The sequence below is a fragment of the Gracilinanus agilis genome, chromosome 4 (assembly GCF_016433145.1).
Source record: "Gracilinanus agilis isolate LMUSP501 chromosome 4, AgileGrace, whole genome shotgun sequence".
In the NCBI taxonomy this organism is placed as follows: domain Eukaryota; kingdom Metazoa; phylum Chordata; class Mammalia; order Didelphimorphia; family Didelphidae; genus Gracilinanus; species Gracilinanus agilis.
In genome coordinates, this window is record NC_058133.1 from 121995802 (window position 1) to 122020500 (window position 24699).

The 24699-nt window shown below is 33.8% G+C and overlaps 1 protein-coding gene across 2 annotated transcripts in view; it reads left to right on the top strand.

Moving 5' to 3' along the window:
- Positions 1–24699, top strand: part of KCNK2 (potassium two pore domain channel subfamily K member 2) — a 219747-nt gene that overhangs the window by 105318 nt on the left and 89730 nt on the right. For both annotated transcript variants that reach the window (XM_044673543.1, XM_044673544.1), the window contains exons 4-5: positions 21021–21181; positions 24376–24562. In XM_044673543.1, coding sequence (XP_044529478.1) covers positions 21021–21181; positions 24376–24562 — 348 coding nt within the window. The remainder of the gene's footprint in view (positions 1–21020; positions 21182–24375; positions 24563–24699) is intronic.

Below are 24699 nucleotides of genomic sequence, written 5' to 3' on the forward strand. Positions count from 1 at the left end.
CCAGATGGAAGTTCATATAGACATAATGGATTCACAGCTGAGGAAAGAAATTATTTCAAAACACTTTGAATTAAAAAAGAAACATATATATTTGCTAGTGGGATAATAAATTACATATGGAGAACAACTTTAAAAATTCTACCAGTAATACTATGAAGCTCTATTAGATTTGTAGCTCTGAATGTGTAAACTGAGACCGCAAACATACTCTACAATGGATAAATCAAGATATTAAAGATTTTTAAAAGTCAAGCAGCCAACAAAACTTTTCAGAAGATTCCTTAGAGAAGGGACATGTAATCTTTCTAGAAATCAAAATGCTTAGATTGGAATTTACAATGACTCTTGTGCTCTACGTTATAATGAAAATACAGTTTAGGTTCTTATACCCTTAGAAGATGAAATGCTTGAGTGCATTTACTTTACCAGTTATGTTTTTATCCTATTTGGTACTGCTTTTTGTTTTTTTTTTTATCTTACTTTTAAGAGGCATAGACAAATATAAGTATAGGGAAAAGGAGAGAGGATTGCAAAAATATTTAAAATAGATTGTTACTTTTAAATATTTAGCCCTTCACTGCATCAGTTTTTGTCATACTTTTCATCTTCCTTCCTGACATCCCCACATATTCTGCAATCCATTGACACCAGCTTCTTGGCTTCTTTGTTTTTCCTTGAACATGACATTCTGTATCCTGGCATATTTTCACTGACTGTCTCCCTTGCCTGGAATGTTCTCCCTATTCATTTCTGCCTCTTGACTTCCCTGGTATTCTTCAAGCCCTAGCTACAATCATACCTTTTACAGGAAGTCTTTCAATTTTAGTGCTCTACATCTGTTGGTTATTCCAATTTATATTGTAAAAACCTTTTTTGAACATAATTGTTTGCATGTTGTCTTCCCCATTAGACTGTGGCTTCCTTGATGTTATTTTAGCACAATGTCTGGAGCATAATTGGTGCTTACTTTGTAAATATTGACTGACTGATTGATTACAGGTTGTAAGCTGCTTGACTGAGAAGTTAGGAGGCAGAAAAAGTTAAAACTTAACAAGCATTAAATACCTATTATATGTTTCTTATCTTGTTAAACATTTGTGGTATGAAGACAATTTAGAAACTTGCATTCTCCTATGGATGGTGATGGGATATGAGGAAAGGTCATAATCCTGATATAGTAATTTTATGTCTATTCAGAGTCAATAAATCAAATGACAAGCATGTATCAAGTGCCTACTGTATGCTGGTGCTATCAGAAGATAAAAGTGAAAACAGTTCTTACTCTCAAAGAGGAAATATTACAAAACTGGAATTTAAAAAAAGGCACAAGACAGTTTTGGAAGAAGTGAACTCACTAGAAACTGGGAGGATCAGAAAAGGACTTCTGTAGAAGGTAGCTTGTGTCAAAACTGTCTTTTTAAATTTTCTAATTTCAAGTCCAATTCTAATTGCTCCTAATGTTATGTTGTAGTTTAAAACATTCTACAGTATGTTATAAAATAATTGGAAGTAATGCATATGAAGGGCTCTCTGATCAATCAAGCTTGTATTGAGGGCACTGGGTTGTTGTATCAATTGGGTCTTCAGACAAGGAAGGCTATATCTTAATACAGAGCAATTTAGGTCAACCAGAAATTGTGAGAAGTCTGGCTGAAGGTTTATTCAGCCTCATGCTGTTATTCTAAACTCCCTGGAGGGGAGAAGTAAAGAGCCCCTCCCATCTGGAGATCAAATCACAGTGGGCAGGAAGAGGAAGCTAATCCCCTTCCTGCCCAAGATGGATGCTTGGTTTAACCCTCAAGAAATAAAAGAAAGTTATTCCTTTCCTTCTTCAGCCTTTGCCCTGCTAGTGGGTACAATGATTCGCCAGAAGCTCTTTGTATAAAGCCAAGGGGTTTATTAATTTCAAGGGTAAACTGTGGGGAAAAAGGGGTTGAGATCTGGTAAATGCAGCTAAGGGAGAAGTAGGTGCTGGGGAAGGGTCACAGAAGAGGGGTCAGACTGAGGGAGGCCAGCTCCCTCAGTCAGGGATAATTTCACTGCCCTGAGGTTATAAAGTTCAGCAGATTATTGGATAATGTGATGGTTTAGTTTTAGATTGACCCTGCCAGCCTACAGAAGCTAATCCCATGATCTCCACCCACCCAAATACCCTCCTCCCAGGGCCTAGTGGGGAAGTCCAGGGAATGGGCAGGATGTCAAGGGAGAGGTCAAGGGAAATCAAGCAAAGCCCCAAAAAGCAAAAGGCCCCCTCAGTTGGTTCTGCAGGAACTCCCAGGCTCCAATGGTTTTGTTGTGAGCCTAGGGTCAACATTCCATTCTTTCCAAATGTTAGGGCTGCTACAGTTGGTTTGCAAAAGCAAGAGCTTTTGCTGCAACCCTGCATTACAAGTACTATGAGAACACTGCTATTCCTACTCTCACATTTTTTACTTAGCTCATTCAAAACATCAGGAAAATGTTTAAAAGTATTCATAGCTTTCCTTGACAAACAAATATGGATTTTTTTCTGAATTCATTTAAACCCTTCTCGACTATATCTATATTTTTAGTCTATACTACCCCTTAGAGCAATGATGGCAAACCTTTTAGAGATGGAGTGCTGGGTCCAGCACCCACACCACCCCACAGACTGAGTGCCATGCCTGCCCCCCCCAGAGAACATGTGCTATGCTCCCTGCCCACTGAGTGCCAGGTGGACCCTGTCACCCCCTTACTCTACACCGGGGAGAGAGAAAGCACTCCCATTGGGCTGCTAGTTGTGTGTGTGTGTGTGTGTGTGTGTGTGTGTGTGTATGGGGGGGTAAATAAGGAATGTACTAAGCAAGTGTAGAGAGGGAGAGAATCCTTTTACCTTTTTAGTAATGAACAGGGGTCGAGGTTTGGGGAGGGGGTGGCTACTGCCCACAGAGAGTGCACTGCATGACATCTTTGACATCTGTGCCATAGGTTCACCATCACTGCCTTAGAGTAGTCTAGTTCACATATATTTTACGTGATAATTAAATAGTATTTTATTTTGTCTAGATGAACAAAGCTACCTACTTTTCAAACTTCAAAGCATGTCCCTTATCCCTTTATTGTGAAAATTTGTGAACAAGTAATAAGGACATTTTAAAATTTTGTTGAGTTCTGCTCTCTCATCTTTCCCTTCAATTTTCAACTAGAGGGTTTTCCTCTATGGAAGTTTATTAATTTTTGCTATGATTTTAGCTCTTCTTTTCTGGGCTATCTTCAACTCTGTTATATATTTCTTAGGTTCTAATAATAGGATGGAAATACTGTATTCAAGGCATAAAATTAAAAAAAACTATTAATTTTTTAGACTTGTACTGTGTCTTAGAGATATTCTTGTCCCATTATATGGTTAGCCTCTTTGCCTTTAGTTTTTGTGATGAATTTACACTGATACTATCATATGTTTTTGTTCTTTCTATACAGTTACCAACACATGAATTTGTATGATGACTTATTGAGATTAGGGATTCAATCAACAACTGGCTAACAGAGAAAACCAGCTGATAGTCCTTGTGGGATAAATCAGTCTACGGTCTTGACCTCTTTAGTGATATAGTCTAGTCATCTGAGTTTACTTAGTCACAAACCATGATGCACTGCCATGAGGACAGTTCTATTTAAAGGAAAAGCCCATATCTTCTACTGAAAGAACTTGAATAAAAAGACACTTTTCATTTTATTAAAAACTTCTTTAATTATCCCTATGATCACAGACATATTTTTCTGGAACCAGAATTTCCTTTTAATTGCTTAAGTTCTTTCCCTCGAGATTAACATTTTTTTCGGTCAGGTGGTAATGATTCCTGATTTTAATGCCACATTAAATTAATTAACCATTTCTCTTATACTGCTCATTTTTAGCATAGAGCAATTGTACACCTGCATTGTCATCTTTTTTTTTTCTTTCTGAACCCTCCATCACTCCCTACTATTTGTAATTAATATTGTCTGTTCTACATTGAGGCATCAAAAAAATCAAGGCTTCCACCACAAAAAGCAAAGATTACAGGTGTAAGATTTTTGTAATTTTTTAACCAATTGTCTAAGAATTTAACTTTCTAACTAGAAGTACATATATATATATATGCATATATATATATATATTTAAATATAATTGAAATTATTAGAATGGCAGATAGCATGTTATAATAGTTTATATTTATCAAAATATGAGAGTAGAAAGAGTGTGAATCCATCAGGTGTATGTTATCGTGGAAAATGTATGGCATTCCTGATTTTTAAAAGTGACATACAAAAAAAATGGCATACGAAAAATTAAAAAATACATATAAAGAACTATTTTAATTTGTAAATGCTAATTCTATAAAAAGTTTTCTATTTAAATGACATCATTGAATTCTTTTTGATTTGTTGATACATTAATCTTCATTGAATGCCTGTAAGGAAGTTGTTAGAGGTGAGACAGTATCCTTTTCATTTCAAAGATATACTCAATAAAAACAATTTGCCTTAAGCAGTATAATAAATGTCAGTCATAAATAAAATTTTAAATTAAATCTATGTACTGTTGTTCCCTTATTCTGAATCCCCTTTATGTTTTTGCCTTAAATTTATAGTGCTTGCATATTTATTTCCATTTGATGACATATTGCTTTGTACTTTTTCTTAAATCATTTCTGTGTTTATGTTTTTCTGTTGGTTTCAAAGTCCTTGGATTCAAGGATAATTTTATATATTTTGTTTCCAAGCCCCACATCCCCAGATCGCACAGCATGAAATTAAGTCTAGTCTGTACTTGAACAAGTCTCCCCTCTATAATATCTCAACAAATGGCCTTCAAACTCCTTTTCAAGGACTCCAATGAATAGGTACCTGCCACCTTCTAAGGTAATTCTTCTGCTTTTAGACATCTGTAATTCTCAAGAAGCATATTTTATTTGTGTTTAACATTTACCTCTCTCTAAATTTTACCCCAATTCTTCCCCTTGAGACCAAGAAAAAAAAATAATCCCTTTTTAACAACAGTCTTTCAAACCAGCTATTGCCCTTTGTAAATATTCTTTTTTTCTAGGTTAAACATCCCTAAATCCTTTAATTGACCAATAAGTCAGGTGGCATAATCTTTAGTCCAGGCACCTTTCTGATTTCTCCCTTCTGAATGCCAACAAATTTGCCAGTGTCCTATCTCAAACGTGGTGACCAGATTGAATAAAATATTCTACATCTTATTGGACAAGGTCAGAATCTAGAATTAATTCTCTTAGACCTAATAGCACCTAATAGCACTTGGTACAAGGCTTGGCACACTTAATAGCCCTTAGTACGAGGCTTTGGTAGCACTCAAAAAACTTTAGCAACTAACTACAATAGTCTCAACATTTAGCCTCACTATAATATGTTTCTTTTGATTATCATTACAATATATTGATCAATCTTGAATCATAAGAGCATAGATCTAGCACTAGAAGAGACCACAGAGCCTGTCTTGTTAGTTGAGGAAACTGAGGTCCAAGACAGATAAAGGATTTCCCCCAGAGTTATACAAGTTTGCATCAGAGGCAGAACTTGAATCTATGACCTGTGCATGATCAGTTTTAATGTGGGATAACTAAAACTTTTTAATTCCTTGATGCTCTCAAGTCTTCCTACATAACTCTCCTTCTCTAATGGCTTATATTATCACTTAATTTTTAAAATTTCTTGTTTTTCAAGTTCTATCATAAACAATTAACTTTTCAGCATTTGATAGTTTTATCCCATCTATCTCCCCAGTATGAAGTTACTACTCCCTTATTACAATATGAGCTTCTTGAAAGCAGGGGCTGTCTTTGTGACTTTCTTTGTATCACCTGGAATTACTATATAGTGCCTGGTACTTAGTAGGTTCATTTAAAAAAAAAAACCTTCTGTCTTAGAATCAGTACTAAGTATTAGTTCTAAAGCAGAAGAATTGTAAAAGCTAGGAAACTGGGGCTAAGTGACTTACCCAGAGTTACACAACCAGGAAGTATCTGAGGTGAAATTTGAACCTAGGTCCTCTCAACCTCTAGGCTTGGTGCTCTATCCACTAAACCACCTATATGCCCCTTAGTAGGCTCTTAATTAATGCTTGTTTCCTTGCCTTGAACTTATGTAGCAAAAGGAAAAATAGAGGGCACCTAGGAAGAGAAAAGATTGACGTGACATCCATTAAGTATATCTATACCATGACCACTTCCAGATGATTAAGCATTACAGAGTCCTAATTTAGGCAACTCTTTCAGGATTTTCCTTTGGATTACCTGGGAATGTTAAAAAACAACAAATAAGAGAAACAACCTACCAGATGATTTTAGAGGAAAAGTTATTATGAAAGAAAAATTTTTATGGTCATCAAACTAAAATGTATGTAATTTCAGAAAGAACATAATGTAAACTTGTAATGGAATGCAAGTGTATTTCTCTGAAGTCATTAGTTGGTACTGTGAAGAGTGAATCAAACTTTCTTTGTCTATCAATCAGCAACTTTTAAATTAATCAATAAATCCCCAGTTGATGAAAGGGGCAAGGGGCTTGAATAGACAATTTTCAGATAAAGAAAACAAAACTATCAATAAGAACTTGAAAATCAACACCCCCTATTCATCCAATCCTTTACTTGAAACATGAATTTTCTCTTTAGTAGAAGCAAGTAACTATCAATTGTCTACCAGAAAATGTACTAAGTCCTAAGGCAGTAAGTGCAGGGTAAATATTTGTTAGCTATATGATCTGTGTTTAGGGCAAATGTCCAAATGAAATTATATAGGGATTTCATGACATAACAATGGAATTTGATAATAATTTATTGATAATGTCATTGAGGAATCTAATGGAGCTAGGCAATGTTGTATTTTAATGCAAAATAAATTAGTACAATCTTAGTTCTCCTTGATTATAAGATAACTTTTCATTATAATACCTTTTTCTCCAACTGAACCTTTAAAAGTAGGAAAGACCATGTAGAACCAAGATTTCTCTCTCCTAGACTAGAACAATAGAGTCTTCTCCCAAACTATATGCACTTAGCAAGTGCAATTGCCATAGAAGCTTTAACCTGCTACATCTTTCTGATATGAATCTTTTTTAGTTTGTCACTTCTTAGCAGCCTGGTAACCCTATATTCCAATGGGTTCACCATATTGCTACTAAACTCAATGCATTCAAAAAATCAACATTTGGTGTACCACACATCAGAACTCCCAAACTCAATTTATCCACCAGCTTCAGCCTCCCTGGCAATAACAACTAAAATCATGTCACCACATCTGGCTGAGCTAAACATTTTTTTAAATTGTATGTATTTTTTCTAACTTCAGTTTTTCATTTGTATACTGAGGATACTGCTTTCTCATCTCCTGTTTGTTGTGAGAATTAATTAAATGTTTTAAAAACATGTTTAACTCTGAAATAATATGAACAAATAAAATTTGGGGTGAAAAATTTAGTTAACAAACATTGACTAAATCTCTACAATATCAGAGGCATTGTGGCTGGGGATGTAAAAAAAAGGGAAAAACATTCTTTACCATCAAAGAAGTCACAGTCTAATGGGAATGGCAACATGCAAACAAATATGTGCAAACAAGCTTATATATAGGAGAAATTAGAAATAATCTGCAGAAGGAAAGCACTAAAATTAAGAAGGAATCAGGTACCAGGAAGACTTCTTGTAGTTTCTAAAGAAGATGAGAATTTAGTGGGGACTGAAAGAAACCAGGGAAGCCAGGAGGCAAGGAAGAAGAGGGAGAGCATTCCAGGTAGGGGGACAATCAGTGAAAAGCTCAGACTCAGGGCATAGATTGTTTTGTCAGGGGACAGCAAGGAGGCCAGTGTTAATGGATCACAGAGGATCTGGTAATGATGTTCAGATGTAAGAAGGCTGGAAGAGCAGGGGGCAAGCTATGAAGTATTTTGAATACAAATAAGATTTTATCTTGATATTGAAGGTAATAGCAATCTACTGGAGTTTATTGAGTAGGGAAGAGGAGTGATATGGTCAGACTCCCTGGCTTCTTTTGTCCCACCCCCCTTGCACAAATCCCATCCTTACAACTTATATTAATTTTGAATGATCACTTTTTACTTATTGTTGCCTTTATTATTGTTATTCTGAGTAGTGGACTATCATAAACTGCTTCAATTTGGGGATGAAACCTTAAACCCTCTTTTCAGGAAAATAATATTATTTCCTAAGTAAAAGGCTAAGTCAGGAAATCAAGTTCCTCTGGCTTTAGATATGAGAGTTGTTCATTTTTCATGAACTGCCCATTAGTCAAATAAAACTCTCATGCTCCAGAACATTTAATCAGAAACTGACAAGTCCAAACAACTTAATTTTATTTAATTCCTACAAGGCTCATGTGGAAGGTACAATGGTTGCCAAAACCTCAACGTAGTTGAAATCCAGACTATTTTTCATGTGTATGTTAGGAAGTCCATATTTCAAGGACAAACTCTTTAGGGTAAAAAGTAGCTCTTTTAAGGTGTCTCCAATTTATGTCCTGAAGGGGCATTAGGTACAAGCAGGAACAGCTAAGTGCAACCCATTATTGTCTGTTTCATTGACTAATTTAACATTATTAATATTTGAAATTGCTGAATTTTAATATGCTTGTTTCAAAGAGCAATTTGCTGTTTAAATAACTTTAGCTAAGCATTCAACTAGGTTATCATTTTATATCACTAGGTGAAGCGCATGAATAATTAGACCATCATTGACTTTTTGTCTTAAAGTGAGGAGATTTGTACCTTGATGAAGCAGAGCCAGAAGGCTATTAACTGGTATGTTTGGATTGTTAACAACTGCAGAAAAGGCATAAGGAGAAGTGATGAAATTATCTGCTATCAGGGGCTGTGAGAGAAACAGTTTTCTTTGTTCACTCTCAAAACCATGAATTTACATTTTAAATCAGTACTTTTATACCTAGCATAAGCCATTAAAGTGTTTCTCATATGACAAAAACTGTGGCGCAGTGCATAAAAGACTCACTCCTGGAATTAGGAAGACCTGAATCTAATCTGTTTTTAGACATCCAATAGCTGGGCAAGTCATTTAACCTCAGTTTTTTCATTTGTAAAACTGAGGCCTTAACACCTACACTCACAGGGTTATTGTGAAGACCAAATTAGGTAACAATTGTAAAGCACAATACCTGGTATGTAGTAAGTGCTATATAAATGTTCTTTATTATTATTATTATTATATTTTATCTTCAACTATCTATCTCTCAATGAGTAGCTCCTACCATCAGGTTTCTAGCTCACCATTTTACTTTAGCAGTTTTCGTTAAGTCTTTTAGCAACTTCTAGAATGCCAAGTCCAGTAATATTTTCTCTGTTTTTGTCCTCTATGACCTCTCCGCAGCATTTAAAACTGTTAAACATCTCTTCCTTCTTGAAATTCTGTATCAACAGAGAGGTTAGAACATTGGGATTGCAATCAGGAAGACCTGAGTTGAAATCTGGCATCAGACACTTAACTAACTGTATAACCCTTGGCAAGTTATTTAATTTCTGTCTGTCTCAGTTTCCTTGATTACATAATCAAGATATTGGTAATATTTACCTTGCAAGGTTGTTGTAAGAATCAAGTGAGATTAAATTTGCAAAGCAGTTAGTACACTACCTGGCACATAGTAGGCATTAATGAATACTTATTCCTTCATTTCTTCATTTTTATGATGACTTTCAGAAGGGTTATCACTTTCTAACTCTTCATACCCATTCTTTTCTTACCACGTGGAATGCCCTGCCTAGATTGACTATTGGCATCTTTTCTATCCTTAAAGGCCAAGATCAAAAGTCTTCTCTTTCTTGATGGCTTAAATGATCACTCAAGCCTTAAGTTGTTTCTCCCTCCTATAATCCCAATTTTTTTTTATCATTCATGTAACATTTATTATATACTTTATTGTAATATAAGTAGTTGTGTACTTGTCTTATTTCTCCTACTTGAGATACAAGAAAGTACCTTATACTAATTCAGGGACTGTCATACCATTTTCTTTGTATCCTTAGTACTTAACATATTTAAACAGCTCAAAACATTTACCTAATTCATTTATAGATAAAGTCAAAACTCTTACTTAGAATCAACTTCTAAATCAACCCCTTATGCCAGCTTCTTGCATCATAAGAAAATTATTTTCTTTGTTAAATCCTACTACAAATATAATAAATGCCTGGAAAGGTGTGATGATGTTAGAGGATTTCAATTGCTCTGTTTGTCTACTCAACAGTTGTTTACCAAGGACACAGAGTTGATCTTTCACATAGATAGAGAAGGTGACTTTTCTATATTTGAACTGATGAACCCTTGAAAGACCTGCCCTACTTCTCCAAAATATCTTGTACACAAGCTTCTCATTGTGCTTCAAATTTCATTATAACTTTCCTTTAAGATATTGTACCTCCACACATTGTATCTGTTGAATTACAAATACTCCTGGGAAGTATTCTAAGAAGCAGTTGAGTTAAAAGAAAGAATGGTAAAAGGGGAAGAAGAAGAACATTGAAGACCTTGTTTTCTTATTACAGTGTTTTCCAAGATCTATCTTGGTTATAGAGCAGAAGTTTAATCTTTTTCTGTTTCATTGATCATTGTGACATTTTGGTGAAGTCTATGTATATATACTTCTTTTCAAAATGATGTTTTTAAATGTATAAGAAAAAACATATAGGATTATAAGGGAGTAGGAATATAATGAAATAGACTGAAATATTAAAAATCAATAAGTTAATAAAACCAAATGTTAAGAACATCTAGTATATAAGGATTATTTATGATATGTGTTGGTGGGATGAGGAGAGCAGTAAGGAAACAATTTTCCTCCCCTACCAATGGGACTACTGTGCACACCTATGGTACTTTATTTTGTGATTTTGAGCAGCAACTTTCCCAATGACTTTGATTCAATTTATCTTTTCATACATTTACTCTGGCTGGGTCTCTCTGCTTCAAGTGTAATTTTTATTAAAAACAGATTGTATGATCTTCAGAGAAAGAACTGGTGAATTCTGAATGCAGACTGAAGCATACTATTTTTCACTTTATGTTTTTGTAATTTTTTCATGAGTCTTCTACATCATGATCAATATGAAATGTGTTTTGTATGATCACATATCTATAACCTAGGTTAAATTTGCTTATTGTCTCAGGGAAGGGGATGAGGTAGGAAGGAGAGAAAGAATTTGGGACTCAAATTTTAGAAAATGAATGGTAAAAAAATTTTTGCATGTAATTGGAAAAAATATAATACGTTAAAAACAACAAAAAAACCAGATTGTATGATTCTGGTTTTTTAACCCATTCTTCTATCTGTTTCCATTTTATGGGTGAGTTCATTGTATTCATATTCATAGTTAAGATAACTAACTGTATATTTCCCTTTGTTCTACTCCCTCCATATTCCCCTTACCTCTTTTCACTGTCCATTCCCAAAAGTGTTTTCCTTCTAACCATTGGCTCAATATGCCCTCCCTTCTATCAGCCTCTGCACACTCACAAATACACACACTTACAAAACCAAAAACAAGTGACCTGGAAAGCAAGTTTAAAAGAGAGAATTTAGGTGGAAATCATAAGATTCCCTGAAAGCCATGATTTGAAAAGAATCATGACACTGATTTCAAGAAATAATAAATAAACACTTCCAAGTTCCAAGTCCAATCATAGTACAAATTTCTATCTGTACTATCTGCTTCATACCTGGAAGAACTGACTTGTTAACCACACCTATGGATTAGCAGCCTCAAGTTGTTGTCAGATTTTTCCTTACAGTTTGGAGGATAATTGATACTGATGAACACAAGTGATTGTCCTTCCACTTAGGTGTATGGCTATAGAGGTGGTTCTTATTTTCTTGTTTTTATTATTATAGTGGGTGTATAGAGGACCCTTCCTGGATCCTTAGTGAACCAGCAATGGGATCTTTTTTGTATGTTTTTGTTTTTGATAGGTCTCTTAAACTAAATTTGAAGTTTTCTTTCAGGGTTAACACTTATAACTGTGTTACTTTGAGATGTTCTGGTATTTGTTGTCCCATTGAGGCTCAATTGATAAGTGTGACACTTTCCAGTAAGTTCATATATCCAAGTTACAGCCTTAGGGGATGGGGCTGCACAAAAATTCTGAAAATGCTTCTGGGGTGGCATACTGCCAATACACAAATCTCTTGGGAACCACATGGCAACAGAGATCTGAGCAGCAGACAAAGCTGATAGCTGAATGGCAACATGTTTCTAGACCAACTGGGAAGATAGAGGAAGATACTATAAAAATAGAATTATTCCAGATCCAAATTTCTAGGGTCCAATGTATTGAGTGATGTCCATAGCAATTAAGAAAATTGTCAGGAAGAGGAGCTGGATCTAAGCAAAAAATTTAATCACTATATGTGGATTGGAAGAGATATCCTATGAAGTTTCTTTCAATTTTAAAATTCTGATTCAATAATTTTATTAATTTTTGAGAATCTATCAATAGGGCCAATAACAATTTATATTAATGATAATAATAGTTACAGCTGACTAGAAAATAGATAATTATTTCTTCTCTTTACTTCCAAGAAACATCTTATAGAATAGAATCAAAAAGACAATTCCATGGCTTTGTTGCTTAACATCCCTTTGTTCAGGACTATTTACTTGATTCATATGTGCTTGAAAATTGTATGGCACTTTATAGGCATTATATTCATTAGACCCTTGAAACAATCCTGTGAGGTATAGAGAACACCACAATTTTATAGTTGAGTAAACTGAAGTTTATATGGTTTATATGTTAAGTGCCTCTCATAGTCATGCAAATAACTTATTTATAAAGTAGGATTTGAACTTAGATTTCTGTAATTCTAAGTCTAGCTCTTTATTCAGTATACCATACTACCTCATTATAACTGGATCATGGCCGATAAGGACTTTAGCTCCTAGGAAAGTCACCTCATTTTCTTTTTTCATTCTATTTTTGTCTTAGATGTATTATTCTGCAAAGATCATCTAATGCCTTTGTCTTGGTCTTTGTCTAATGTGCTGAGAATATTAGCCTTTTTCATAACCCACTCAAGAGAAAGTTAATTGTTACGGCTTCTTTGAATAGAGACACAAAGTTAGAGATATTCAAAGTTATCAATTAGCAATCTCGAGTGGGCAAAAAAGTGCTTTTGAATGTCAAAATAAACTAAGATATTAAATGACTCTCTTGTGCCCTGAAAAAAATAAATGTCTTTATAGAACTAAAGACAGAAACTCATACTAGCTCTTTATAGAGGTGCATTGCTTTGCTATTGTTTATTCTTTCTATACACCTTTTATATGAGAATTGTAATTTTATCCATTAATATTATCTAAATAAATGCTAATTCCACAGAAGTTTCTCATTTATTAGCAAGAGCATGCTGTGGTTTCTATGGTCTAACACAAAATATGATCTTATGTATGAAGCATATATTCTGTCCAGTCATTTTTTAGTTGTCGCCAATTCTTCCTGACTTCATTGATATTTTCTTGGCAAAGATACTGGAGTGGTTTGCCATTTCCATCTTTAGTCATATAACAGATGAGGAAATTGAGGTAATCAGGGTTAAGTGACTTGCCCAGAGTTACAACAGCTAAGATGTTTGTAATTTGGAAAGCGCCCAAAGGACAGCAAGCAGGATAGTGAAGGACCTAGAGTCTATATCAAATGAGGATCAATTGAAAGAACCGAGTATGTTTACCTTGGCGAAGCTAAAGAGAGTAAGATATGAAAGATATATTCAAATATTTGAAGGGTTATCATATGGAAGAAAGATTAAACTTATTCTGTTTGGCCCAAGATAGCAAAACAAGAAGTTATCAATAGATGTTTCAGAAGCTAATTTAAACTTGATATCTGGAAGTACAATGCTATTTCAAGAAGTAATGGCTTCCCTTCTTGGGAATTCTTCAAACTGAGTCTAGATGACTACTTCTCAAATGTATTATAGTGGAGATTTATTTTGTCTAGGTTGGCCTAGATGGCCTTTTAGATCCCTTTCAATGTTAAATTTCAGTGATTCTGTGGCGTTTTTTTCTTTTGGATCTAGTTTCTTTATTTGAACTAATTTTTTATAATTCTTCCTTTTTTTCTCTTGATGCCATCCTGATTTCCCCATTTTCTAATCCAAATAGTCCCAGTGTCTTTAACTGGTCTTCACATTCATAGAATAAAGGCCATTCACTTAATAAATACCTATTGAATTGATATTCAATGCTTATAACTGAGCTGAATCAGTAAAAAATTTTTAATAATCTAAATTATTACAAAATTTTATGGCAATAAATAAGTTCTTCGATCTATCATTGTATAAAACATGGTAATAAATGATAGGAGGTAAATCAATTCTTTCTGTTTTTGCATGATTGATTCAAGGACCACAGACAGTGTTTCATACCCAAAACCTTTCTATCTTGGAGAAGGGACTTGCCATTCACTCATGAAATCCTGGATCAATTCTGAGCCATGATGGAGCATTACAGTGGAACTTTGTGAAAGAATCTTTGGTTAAATGCTTGTTATCTATAATTTGTACATTTTATATAGGTCCTTTTCTTGAGTATTGTGTCTTGTAAATTACTGGTCTTTTCTCTTGGTCTTATTTCCATGTTTTATTTATTGCTTTATATGTTTGAGATATATCTTGTGGAGAGAAAAGGGGAGGAAGGGAAAAGACAAAGATACAGAAAAACAAGAGGAGAAAAGGGAAGTGAAAGAAGAAAAGAAAAAGAGAGATGGGGAAGAAGAAAGGAAGTTTTTCTCCTTCCTTGTCCATTTTCAATGAATGTCTTTCAACAATAACAATAGGCCTTCTATTTAGTGAAGATGCAGGGTTCTTTTGGGGGGGTGTTTGGCTTTAAATTTCAATCTCATAATTTTTAGTGATATTTTCTGCATTACTTGTGGCAGTATCATTTGTCCTCATGTAAACCATAAGGAGTAGGTAGTGATCATTTGATTTGACAAATTTATAGACAACCTGTCATGTCCTAGATACATGCCTTGGGATGGCAGCATTTGTCTTTCTTATTTTTGTCAGGTTGACAGCAACCTTGGTTCCACTCAGCAGGAAGTTATCAATCATTACTATTCCACTCTTTTTTCCTCTGACCAATAATGAAATACTCTTTACCTGAAGTAATATGTGGAACACCATCATTATTCCTTGGAGAGCAAGACACTCTGTCTTCCTGAGATTTCCTCTAGTTTCATCTGTCATTTGCCTTCAGATGTTCCCTGGTCCTCTTCCTTCTCTAGAGGGAAATGGATCTTAGTAGTATTATAGCATAGCTGAAATAGGGAAAGTAGATCCTTGTATAATTAATAGAAAAGTGGACAAATTAGAGAATTATAGTGAGCCTTAAAGAAGTAAAGTGTGGTGTAATGGGTAGAGTATTAGATTTAAGACTCAGAAAGCCCTGAGTTCAAATCCTATACTTAGTTATTTACTGAACCTCTTGAAGCCTCAATATCTTCATAGCTAAGAAGATATGAATACTTTCAGAATTGACCTCACAGGATTATTGTGAGGTTCAAAATAAATGTGTTGAAGGACTTTGCAAATTTTAAAGTTTTCTATAAATGCTATTTGTACTAGGAATGGAGGAGGAAGAGGATAGAATCAAAGGTATTAGGACACTTGTATTTCTTTTTTTTTTTTTTAATCCTTATACTTCAGTGTATTGTCTCATAGGTGGAAGATTGGTAAGGGTGGGCAGTGGGGGTCAAGTGACTTGCCCAGTGTCACACAGCTGGGAAGTGGCTGAGGCCGGGTTTGAACCTAGGACCTCCTGTCTCTAGGCCTGACTCCCACTCCACTGAGCTACCCAGCTGCCCCCGACACTTGTATTTCTAAGAAAATGAGTACTTAACATTGAGAATTATAACTGATTATTGTTACTATTTACACTCAAAATATGCCACTTGTCTGATAATTGCATTATGAAAAAATGACTAATTCATGCTCATTATTTAGCACAAATCCTTGTATATAACCGCAGTTACTACATGTCTATTGAATTAAATGAAAGCTGGATAAATGCTGGTCCATGTCTTTTGTTTGGCTAAAGAAAGAGATAAAACTGTATCTTTGGAAGGAATACAAATTTGTTAGACTAGCATTTAACGCCCTCTTTGTCTGGATTCTATCTCCCTCTACAGACTTATTCATATTCTTTACACACTATGTTGTAAATAACCTGTCATACTTGTTCTTCCCTATAATTGGCATTCCATTTCTTACTTCTCCACTTTTGCATATGCTGTCCCCAAATCCTGGAAAGTTCTCCCTCTTCACTTTTCCCTCACAGAATTCTTAGCATCCTTCAAGATTCAACTCAAGCTGCCTCCAGTGGGAAGCCTTCCTTAATTTCCCTCACTGTAAGTTCTGTCTTTGTCCTCATTTGATTATATATTTACTTGTCTATGACAGTGATGGGAGAACTTTTTAAAGAGGGGACCAAAGGAAAGGAAATGCTCAACTGTCAGTCTGTTTCTACTCATTGTATCCTACTCATATTCATCAGATTAGGAATAATTTCACTTAGCCAGATAGAACAAATCAGAGGGCTGCATCTGGCCCATGGGCCGTAGTTTGCCCATCACTGGTCTATGATATTACTTTCTTCCTCCCTTGAAAAAATCTAAGCTCTTTGCGGTAATATATTTCATTTTCTCTTTATATTACCAGTGTCCTTCATATAGTAGACACTAAATAATTTTAAATGCTTGTGAAACTGAAATGAGTGTATTATATAAACCCAGAGTAATTTTCATCAATGTGAAATCTCAAGTTCAAAAATGTAACTATTCTGTGTATACTTCTTAGTTTTTGATACATGTGTGTTCACTTCTTTTTTATATTTAATATTTCACTTTTCCATGATTATATGTGAAAACCATTTTTACATCAATTTTCTGAAATTTTGAGTTCAAATTTTCACTATTCCTTCCTTCTTTCCCCTTTTCACCTTCTGAAATGATATACAAGTTGATATAGGCTCTATATGTGTTGCATGCAAAACTTATTTGCATATTGGGCATTTTATAGAAGAAGACACAAAAAAACCCCATGAAGAAAATAAAGTAAAAAAATAGCATGTTTTGATCTGCATTTGGACTCCATCAGTTCTTTTTCTGGAAGTATATAGCATTTTTAATCATCAGTCCTTTGGAATTATCTTGGATCATTGTATTATTGAGAATGACTAAGTCATTTATAGTTGACTTTTGTATTATATTATTGTCACTGTATACAATATTCTCCTGCTTTTGATCATCTCAATTTATATTAGTGTGTAAGTCTTACCAGATTTGTCTGAAATCATCCTGCTCAGCACAATAGTATTCCATTATAATCATATAACATAGTTTATTCAGCCATTCCCCAGTTGATGGACATCCCCTCAATTTCCAGTTTTTTGCCACGACAATAACAGCGACATAGATTTTTGTACATAGTGGTCCTGCTTAAAAAAAAAACAACTCTTGGGTATACAGACCTACTAGCAGTATTGCTGGGTCAAAGGGTATAAACATCTCTTGAGGCAGAGTTCCAAATTTCTCTCTTGAATGGTTGAATCAATTCAAAACTACAACAGTGAATTCGTGTCTCAATTTTTCCACATCTATATCAACATTTATCATTTTCCCTTTCTGTCATTTTAGCCAATCTGATAGTTGTGAGGTAGTGCCTACATCAGAGTTGTTTTCTTTTGTATTTAATTTGTAATTTAATTTATAATTTAATAATTTGTGTTTAAGAATATTTATGTATGATTATATATAGCTTTGATTTATTTACTTGAAAATTGACCGTTCATATCCTTTGACCATTTATGAATTGGGGAATGATTTATGTTCTTATAAATTTGACTCAGGGAGAAGCTGGGTAGGTCAGTGGATTGAGATCAAGGCCTAGAGATGGGAGGTCCTGGGTTCCAATCTGACCTCAGTCACTTCCCAGCTATGTGACCCTGGGCAAATAATGCCCATTGCCTAGCCCTTACCACTCTTGTGCCTTGGAACAAATACATAGTATTGATTCTAAGGTGGAAGGTAAGGGTTTTAAAAAATAAATGAATTTGATTCAGTTCTCTCTATTTTTGAGAAATTAGGGCTTCATCAGAAAAAAAAAACTTGTATACAATTTTCACCAGTTTTCTGTGTTCCTTTTATTCTTGGTGGGCTTGGTTTTGATTGTATCAATCTTTTAAAATTTAATATAACTAAAATTATCTGTTTGATATCTGATAAAGCTCTATCTCTTGCTTGGTCATTATTTCCCTTATCCTTATATCTGACAGGTAAACTATCCCATGTTTTCCTAATTTGCTTATGGCATTACCCTTTATGTCTAAGTCATGTACCCATTTTGACCTTATCCTGACGAGATGTATGAGATCTTGGTCTATACTTAATTTCTGCCACAGTTTCCAGTTTTCTCAGCAGTTCCTGTCAAATAGTGAGTTTTTGTTCCAACAGCTTAGGTCTTTGGGTTTCTCAAACACTATATTACTATGGCCATTACCTACTGTGTACAGTGCCTCATTTAATGCAACCAATATGTTCCAAGACCCTTATGTAAGTTGAAAATTGTGTTTAATAGCAAACCCCATTATTTAATAGTTATTTCTTATACATAGATATGCACTTTATGACTTTGTCTTATCAGAGCTGCTAGCATCATTACTCTTGTATTTCGAGGCTATTATTAACAACTAAACAGTGTTAATGAGAAAAGAGAAGCATTGCTCTGACATGGACATAACTTGTTATAAGCAAGAACAATGGACATTTTTCCCATTATATTCCTTGATATTCATAGCCTTTTAATCATTCTTAAAAGGTTATTTTATTTTTTAAAAACAACCTTATCTTTCATCTAAGAATCAATAATGTATATTAGTTCCAAGATAGAAGAATAGTAAATGTGAGGCAATAGGGGCTTAGTAACTTGCCTAGAGTCACACAGCTAGAAAGTGTCTCAGGCTAGATTTGAACTTAAGATCCCTTTTTTTCTGGTCCTGGATCTTAATTCTACCAAGCCACTTAGCTGCCCCCTTGACCTTTTTTATTCTTTCAGATGAATTTTGTTATTATCTTTTCCTAGTACTACAAAATAATATTTTGGTAGTTTGATTGGTATGACATTGAAAAAGTAAATTAATTTAGGTAGATTATCATTTTATTATCCTATTTCATTTATATTGCTCCAACTACAGATGAGCAATTAATATTTTTCCTATTGCTTAGATCTATCTTTATTTGTGTGAAAAGCTTTATAATTCTGTTCATATAATTTCTGGATTTGTCTTAGCAGGTAGATTTCCAACTGTTCTGTATTGTCTCCAGTCTTTTTAAATGGAATTTTTCTTTCTATTTATGTCTGTTGGACTTTTTTGGTAATTTATAGGGATGCTAATGAATTATGTAGGCTTATTTTAGTTTCTGTAACTTTGCTAAAGTTGTTAATCATTTCAACACATTTTATATTGATTCTATAGGATTCTCTAAATATACCATCATATCATCTGCAAAGGGAGATAATTCATTTTCTTTTTGGCTATTCTAATCTCTTCAATTTCTTTTTCTTCTCAGTGCTATAGCTAGCATTTCTAGTATAAACAAACTCTTCAACTCAATACTTCTAACATCAAGATTTTTCTTAGACAAAGTAGAAACTACAGGATCAGTCCTAAGCACAAGTAGAGAGCAACAGAGAATAAATCCTTTCTCTCTTTTATGTGAGACATTTTCAAATATCGAAAATAATTGTCTCCCCTATATCTTCTTATCTCCAGGTTAAACATCTTCCTCTCTCTCAACTATTTTTATGTAACATGGGAACATAGTTGTGTCTTAAATTGTGATGCAAAGAAATGGACATATTATTCCAGATGTTATCTGATCAGTACAGAGCACAGAATGTCTATTATCTCTTATTAGTTGACCATTATGCCATTTTTAAATTATATGATTATTAATTTATTGCTTTCCTGGATAAGACAAAATTTTAAAATAGTATTTTTCTCACTTTCTTTTCAATCTTAACTGTAATATATTGCTGCTTTCCTAATTTGAGAGGAGAGAAAAAATCTCTCAAAACATTATTCTTTCATATTCTAAAAATTACCTAAATGCTTAGAATATTTGTAAATTCAGTAGGTAACTGTAATAAATAAAGGTAGATTTGATTTAGGAAATTCAGTCAATTCATGGAGGATGGTAGTGTTGAATTATGACCATAAGTATAATCTATAATCGCCAATTCTAGAAAATTTTAGATGCCTGATCAAATGAATAATTTTATCATTATAAAGTTTTAATCATGTTTTCTAAGTTTTTAGTTCTGAGGAAGCCAGATAGTACAGTGGAGAGAGCATTGGTCTTGGAGTCAGGAAGACCTGAGTTCAGTTTCTGCCTGAATGCTTCCTGTGTGACCATCTGTAAAATGGAGATAATAATAAAACCAGGGTTGTTTGAGGATCAAATCAGAAAGTACAAAAAGAAATCCATAAAAAAAATTATTATTACCTGAATACAAATTTAAATTTAACAACTTAAATCAAAATTTTACAACATTTTAACAATTGTTAATATTTAAAATAGGAGATGCTCTTTTCATTTTGAATGTCCACAAATGTTTACAAATCTGGTAGAACTCTTGTTACATAAAAATATGTTCTATTTAATTAAACTTTTTTCTTAATGTTTCAATGTCTATATTATAAATTGTGTCTATCATATTGTTGACAAATTAAACAATGGAATGCTAATTATGCTTCCAGTAACCCTTTATCTTCAATTATTCCCCAAAATATTAAATGAAGGACATTTTATAAGGGCTTAAAATTGTTCCCCTACCCCCAAAAATACAGTCACAATAACAGTGCCTGGTGGGTTTATTGTGAAATGTTCTATAATTTCTGCCACTTGCTTGCTGTCTTTGACATATATTTTCATATATCACTAATTTGTAAATAGCTGAAGTTTTTTTGTGGTTTAGGCTTTGGCAACATCTCACCACGTACAGAAGGTGGAAAGATATTCTGTATCATCTATGCCTTACTGGGAATTCCCCTTTTTGGTTTTCTATTGGCTGGAGTTGGTGATCAACTAGGGACTATATTCGGAAAAGGAATTGCCAAAGTAGAAGATACATTTATTGTAAGTATCTAAATATTTTATCACAACTATTTGTTACAAAATGCTCAAATGTTTAATGAGGAAAACAAATTAAACAAATGGAGAAATATTTTTTTACTATTTCATGGTAAGCTGATTATTTTTAAAATTAGAAAAGGTTCTATATCTTACTACATTTTATGACCTAGAATTTAGCTAACTGAAATTTTAAAGCACTTTAAAATTGATGATACTTTATATACATTTTTTGAGGTACACAACAATTCATTATGGAGAACTGAGTAATCATTCAACTAGTTAAATTCCAGATTTAAAAAATCCTAAATTTAGTGGGTTTTAAGAATTTAATAATAAACACTTTAATTTCTCCAGAGTGGAATATTAGAGCACAGTATAATTAATAATAATAATAATGATAATGATAATAATAATAATAAGAATAAGAATAAGAATAAGAATAATAAGAAGAACACAGCTCGATGGTAAAATGGATAAAGTGTCAGATCTGAAGTCTGGAAAACATCTTTCTGAGTTGAAATCTGGCCTTAGACACTTACTATGTGACCCTTGGCAAGTCACTTAATTGTTTGTGCCTCAGTTCTTCACTTTTAAAATGAGCTAGAGAAAGAAATAGTAAAGTACTCCAGTATCTTTGCCCTCCCCCCAAAAAACTTCAAATAGAGTCATAAAGAATCAGACATGATGAAATGACTGAACAGCAACAAAACAAAACAAAACAAAACTATTATGCATGAGGCAGTATGTCACAGTGCATAGGAAGCTGACTTCAAGACATCAAGAAGACCTGAATGTCAGGTGCTACTGACACCTAATGACTATGTAACTCTTGGCAAATCACAAGCTTTCAGTGCCCTAGACAACTCTCTAAGACTATAAATTTTAGAGAAAGTGGTAATTGCATTGGTAGATGGAGATACCTCACTGTAAGTTACCTCTATGAACAAAACTGTAGGTCCAGTTCAAAAATTTTTTTGGATAATCCAGCTTTGAAGATATTTTTAATTCAGTTGAATAATCATTTATGAATGACCACAAAAGTTACATCCTTTAAAAAAGTTTTTATGAACTTTATATTGGCTAATATTTAAATTAGCTTTTATCCTATGCATTTAGCAAGTGATTATAGAATAAGGAGATATTCCAGAGTTGTACTGGTTGGCTGGAGAAAACCAGCTTGTTATTCAAAATAAGCTATTAAAAGCATCTAGGTGAATAATTTAGAATTACCCTTTTATGATTATTCATTTTGCAATAATTTTATGTGTATATCAGTGTTATGCAATTTGATAACTCTTACTGTTGTCTGAGGACATCATGCTCTTAGCCAATAAATGCATTGCCTGTAGGTTGAGAAAACTTAAAAATCAAAAGAAGAAAGAAGGATAAAAATAGAGTTAAAAAGTACAAAAGGAAGAGAAAAGGAAAAGAGAGAAAAAATAAATGGGAAAGAAAAGACAAAATTAAAGAGGAGTCTGGTGAGGTTCATATCCTACTCAGTGGTGATAGTGTCCTAAGTTGCACACCCTTATTCTCATTGTGTCTTAATTTTCATTATAATTTATACATTTGCATACAAATAGTTATTCTTGATAAGATGTAGTCAACTCTTGGACATGATTTTACTAACCTCCTGATGTAGGCATTAACTTTGGGTTTCTACTCTCTTGTTGATGATTATATTTTTATATAGATTCATCATAAACTGTTAATTATCTCCTCTGTAAAAAAGGGAATTAATTTTAAAAATAGTTTCCTTTGTTAAGGCCATGAAACTGAAGAAAGGACAAAGGTCTAGGTTGGAACCAATATCCTTACCTTACAATTAATAAGCACTTAATTATAGCTTTTTCTTCATTCCTTCCTTCTTTGTTCCTTCATTCCTTCATTTCTTTTTTCCTTCATTACTTCGTTCCTTTGTTCCTTTGCTCCCTCTTCCCTACCTCCCTTTCTCCCTCCCTTTTTTCTTCCCATTTTGTTTGTTTGTTTGTTTGTTTGTTTGTTTCTTTCTTTCTTTCTTTCTTTCTTTTCCTCTATTCAAGTAAGCTAAACAATCACAGGAACCTATATTAAGGCCATGACCTTTATTTAGATTGTCAAGTTAAAAATATTAATTAAGCACTTATAATGTATCAGATGCTATGCTTAATGCTGGGATACAAATTTTTTAAATGGACCTTGCCCTTGTGATCTAAATGGTAGAGACAACATGCAAAGTACAATATATGAACCAGAGGTAATTTCAGAGAGAAAGTACTAGCATTAAAGGAGACTAGGAAAGCCTTCTTAAAGAAGATATTTTAACTAAGACTCAAAGGCAGCCAGGAAAACCATGAGGGAAAGATCAAGAGGGAAAGATCCAAGATGTGGAAGACAATCAATGAAAGTATACAAAGGAAATCCTTATTATCTTGTTACACATAGCAAGTATTGAGTCCCAGGCTCACTCTCTCTCAATTAAATATATTTCTAGAAAGATACCTACCCTCTAATTTCCTCTGTGGAATATTATTCCACATTTATATACATATATATATATATAATTTTAGTTTAAAAATAATATAAACAAATAAACTTTTTAAAGAAAAACTTACTTTCTCTCTTAGAATCAATACTAATTATAAGTGCCAAAGCAGAGAAACAGTAATGCCTAGACCCATATTGGTGAACCTATGACACATATGCCAGAGGGGGCTGCCCTCCACCTCTCCTTGAACCTGAGGACATTTCACTGACCTTCTGCCCAGCAGCCCAATGGGAGCTTTTCTTCTCTCCCCTGTCTGGGGTAAGGTGGGGGCTCACATGCAGCATGAGTGTTGCATTTTGGGCACTTTGTCCCTAAAAGGTTCACCATCACTGGCCTAGGTGATGGGGGTTAAGTGACTTGCCCAGGGTCACATAGCTAGGAAATATCTGAGGCCAGATTTGAATTTAGAACCTCACATTTCCAGGCCTGGATCTCTAGCCACTGAGTCACCTACCTTCTCCTTAAATATATTAACTTTGAGCAATTAAATTAAATTAATTTAAACATCTACAACATACATATCTTCTCTAGCTATAGATAATTGATAGTTAATATGACTAAAGGTCATGGTTACTAACATTATTGTAAGTAATTATTTTTAAATAGATGTGTATGTCCAGTTTTTTCAGGCATTTTAATAATGAATGTCTTCCTTTTCTTTCATGCCCAGAAGTGGAATGTGAGTCAGACTAAAATTCGAATCATCTCAACAATTATCTTCATATTGTTTGGATGTGTGCTCTTTGTTGCTCTGCCGGCTGTGATATTCAAGCACATAGAAGGTTGGAGTGCCCTGGATGCCATTTATTTTGTGGTCATCACATTAACAACCATCGGTTTTGGTGATTATGTTGCAGGTAAGTTTTTTTTTTCTATTTTTGTTTTCAATACTCATAGCTATTTCTCAGTCACATCTAGAATTGATATTAATTCTTTTCAAGGTAATTTCAATTGGCTTTGAATCAGAAGAAAGAAAACACTCTCTTATTATTGT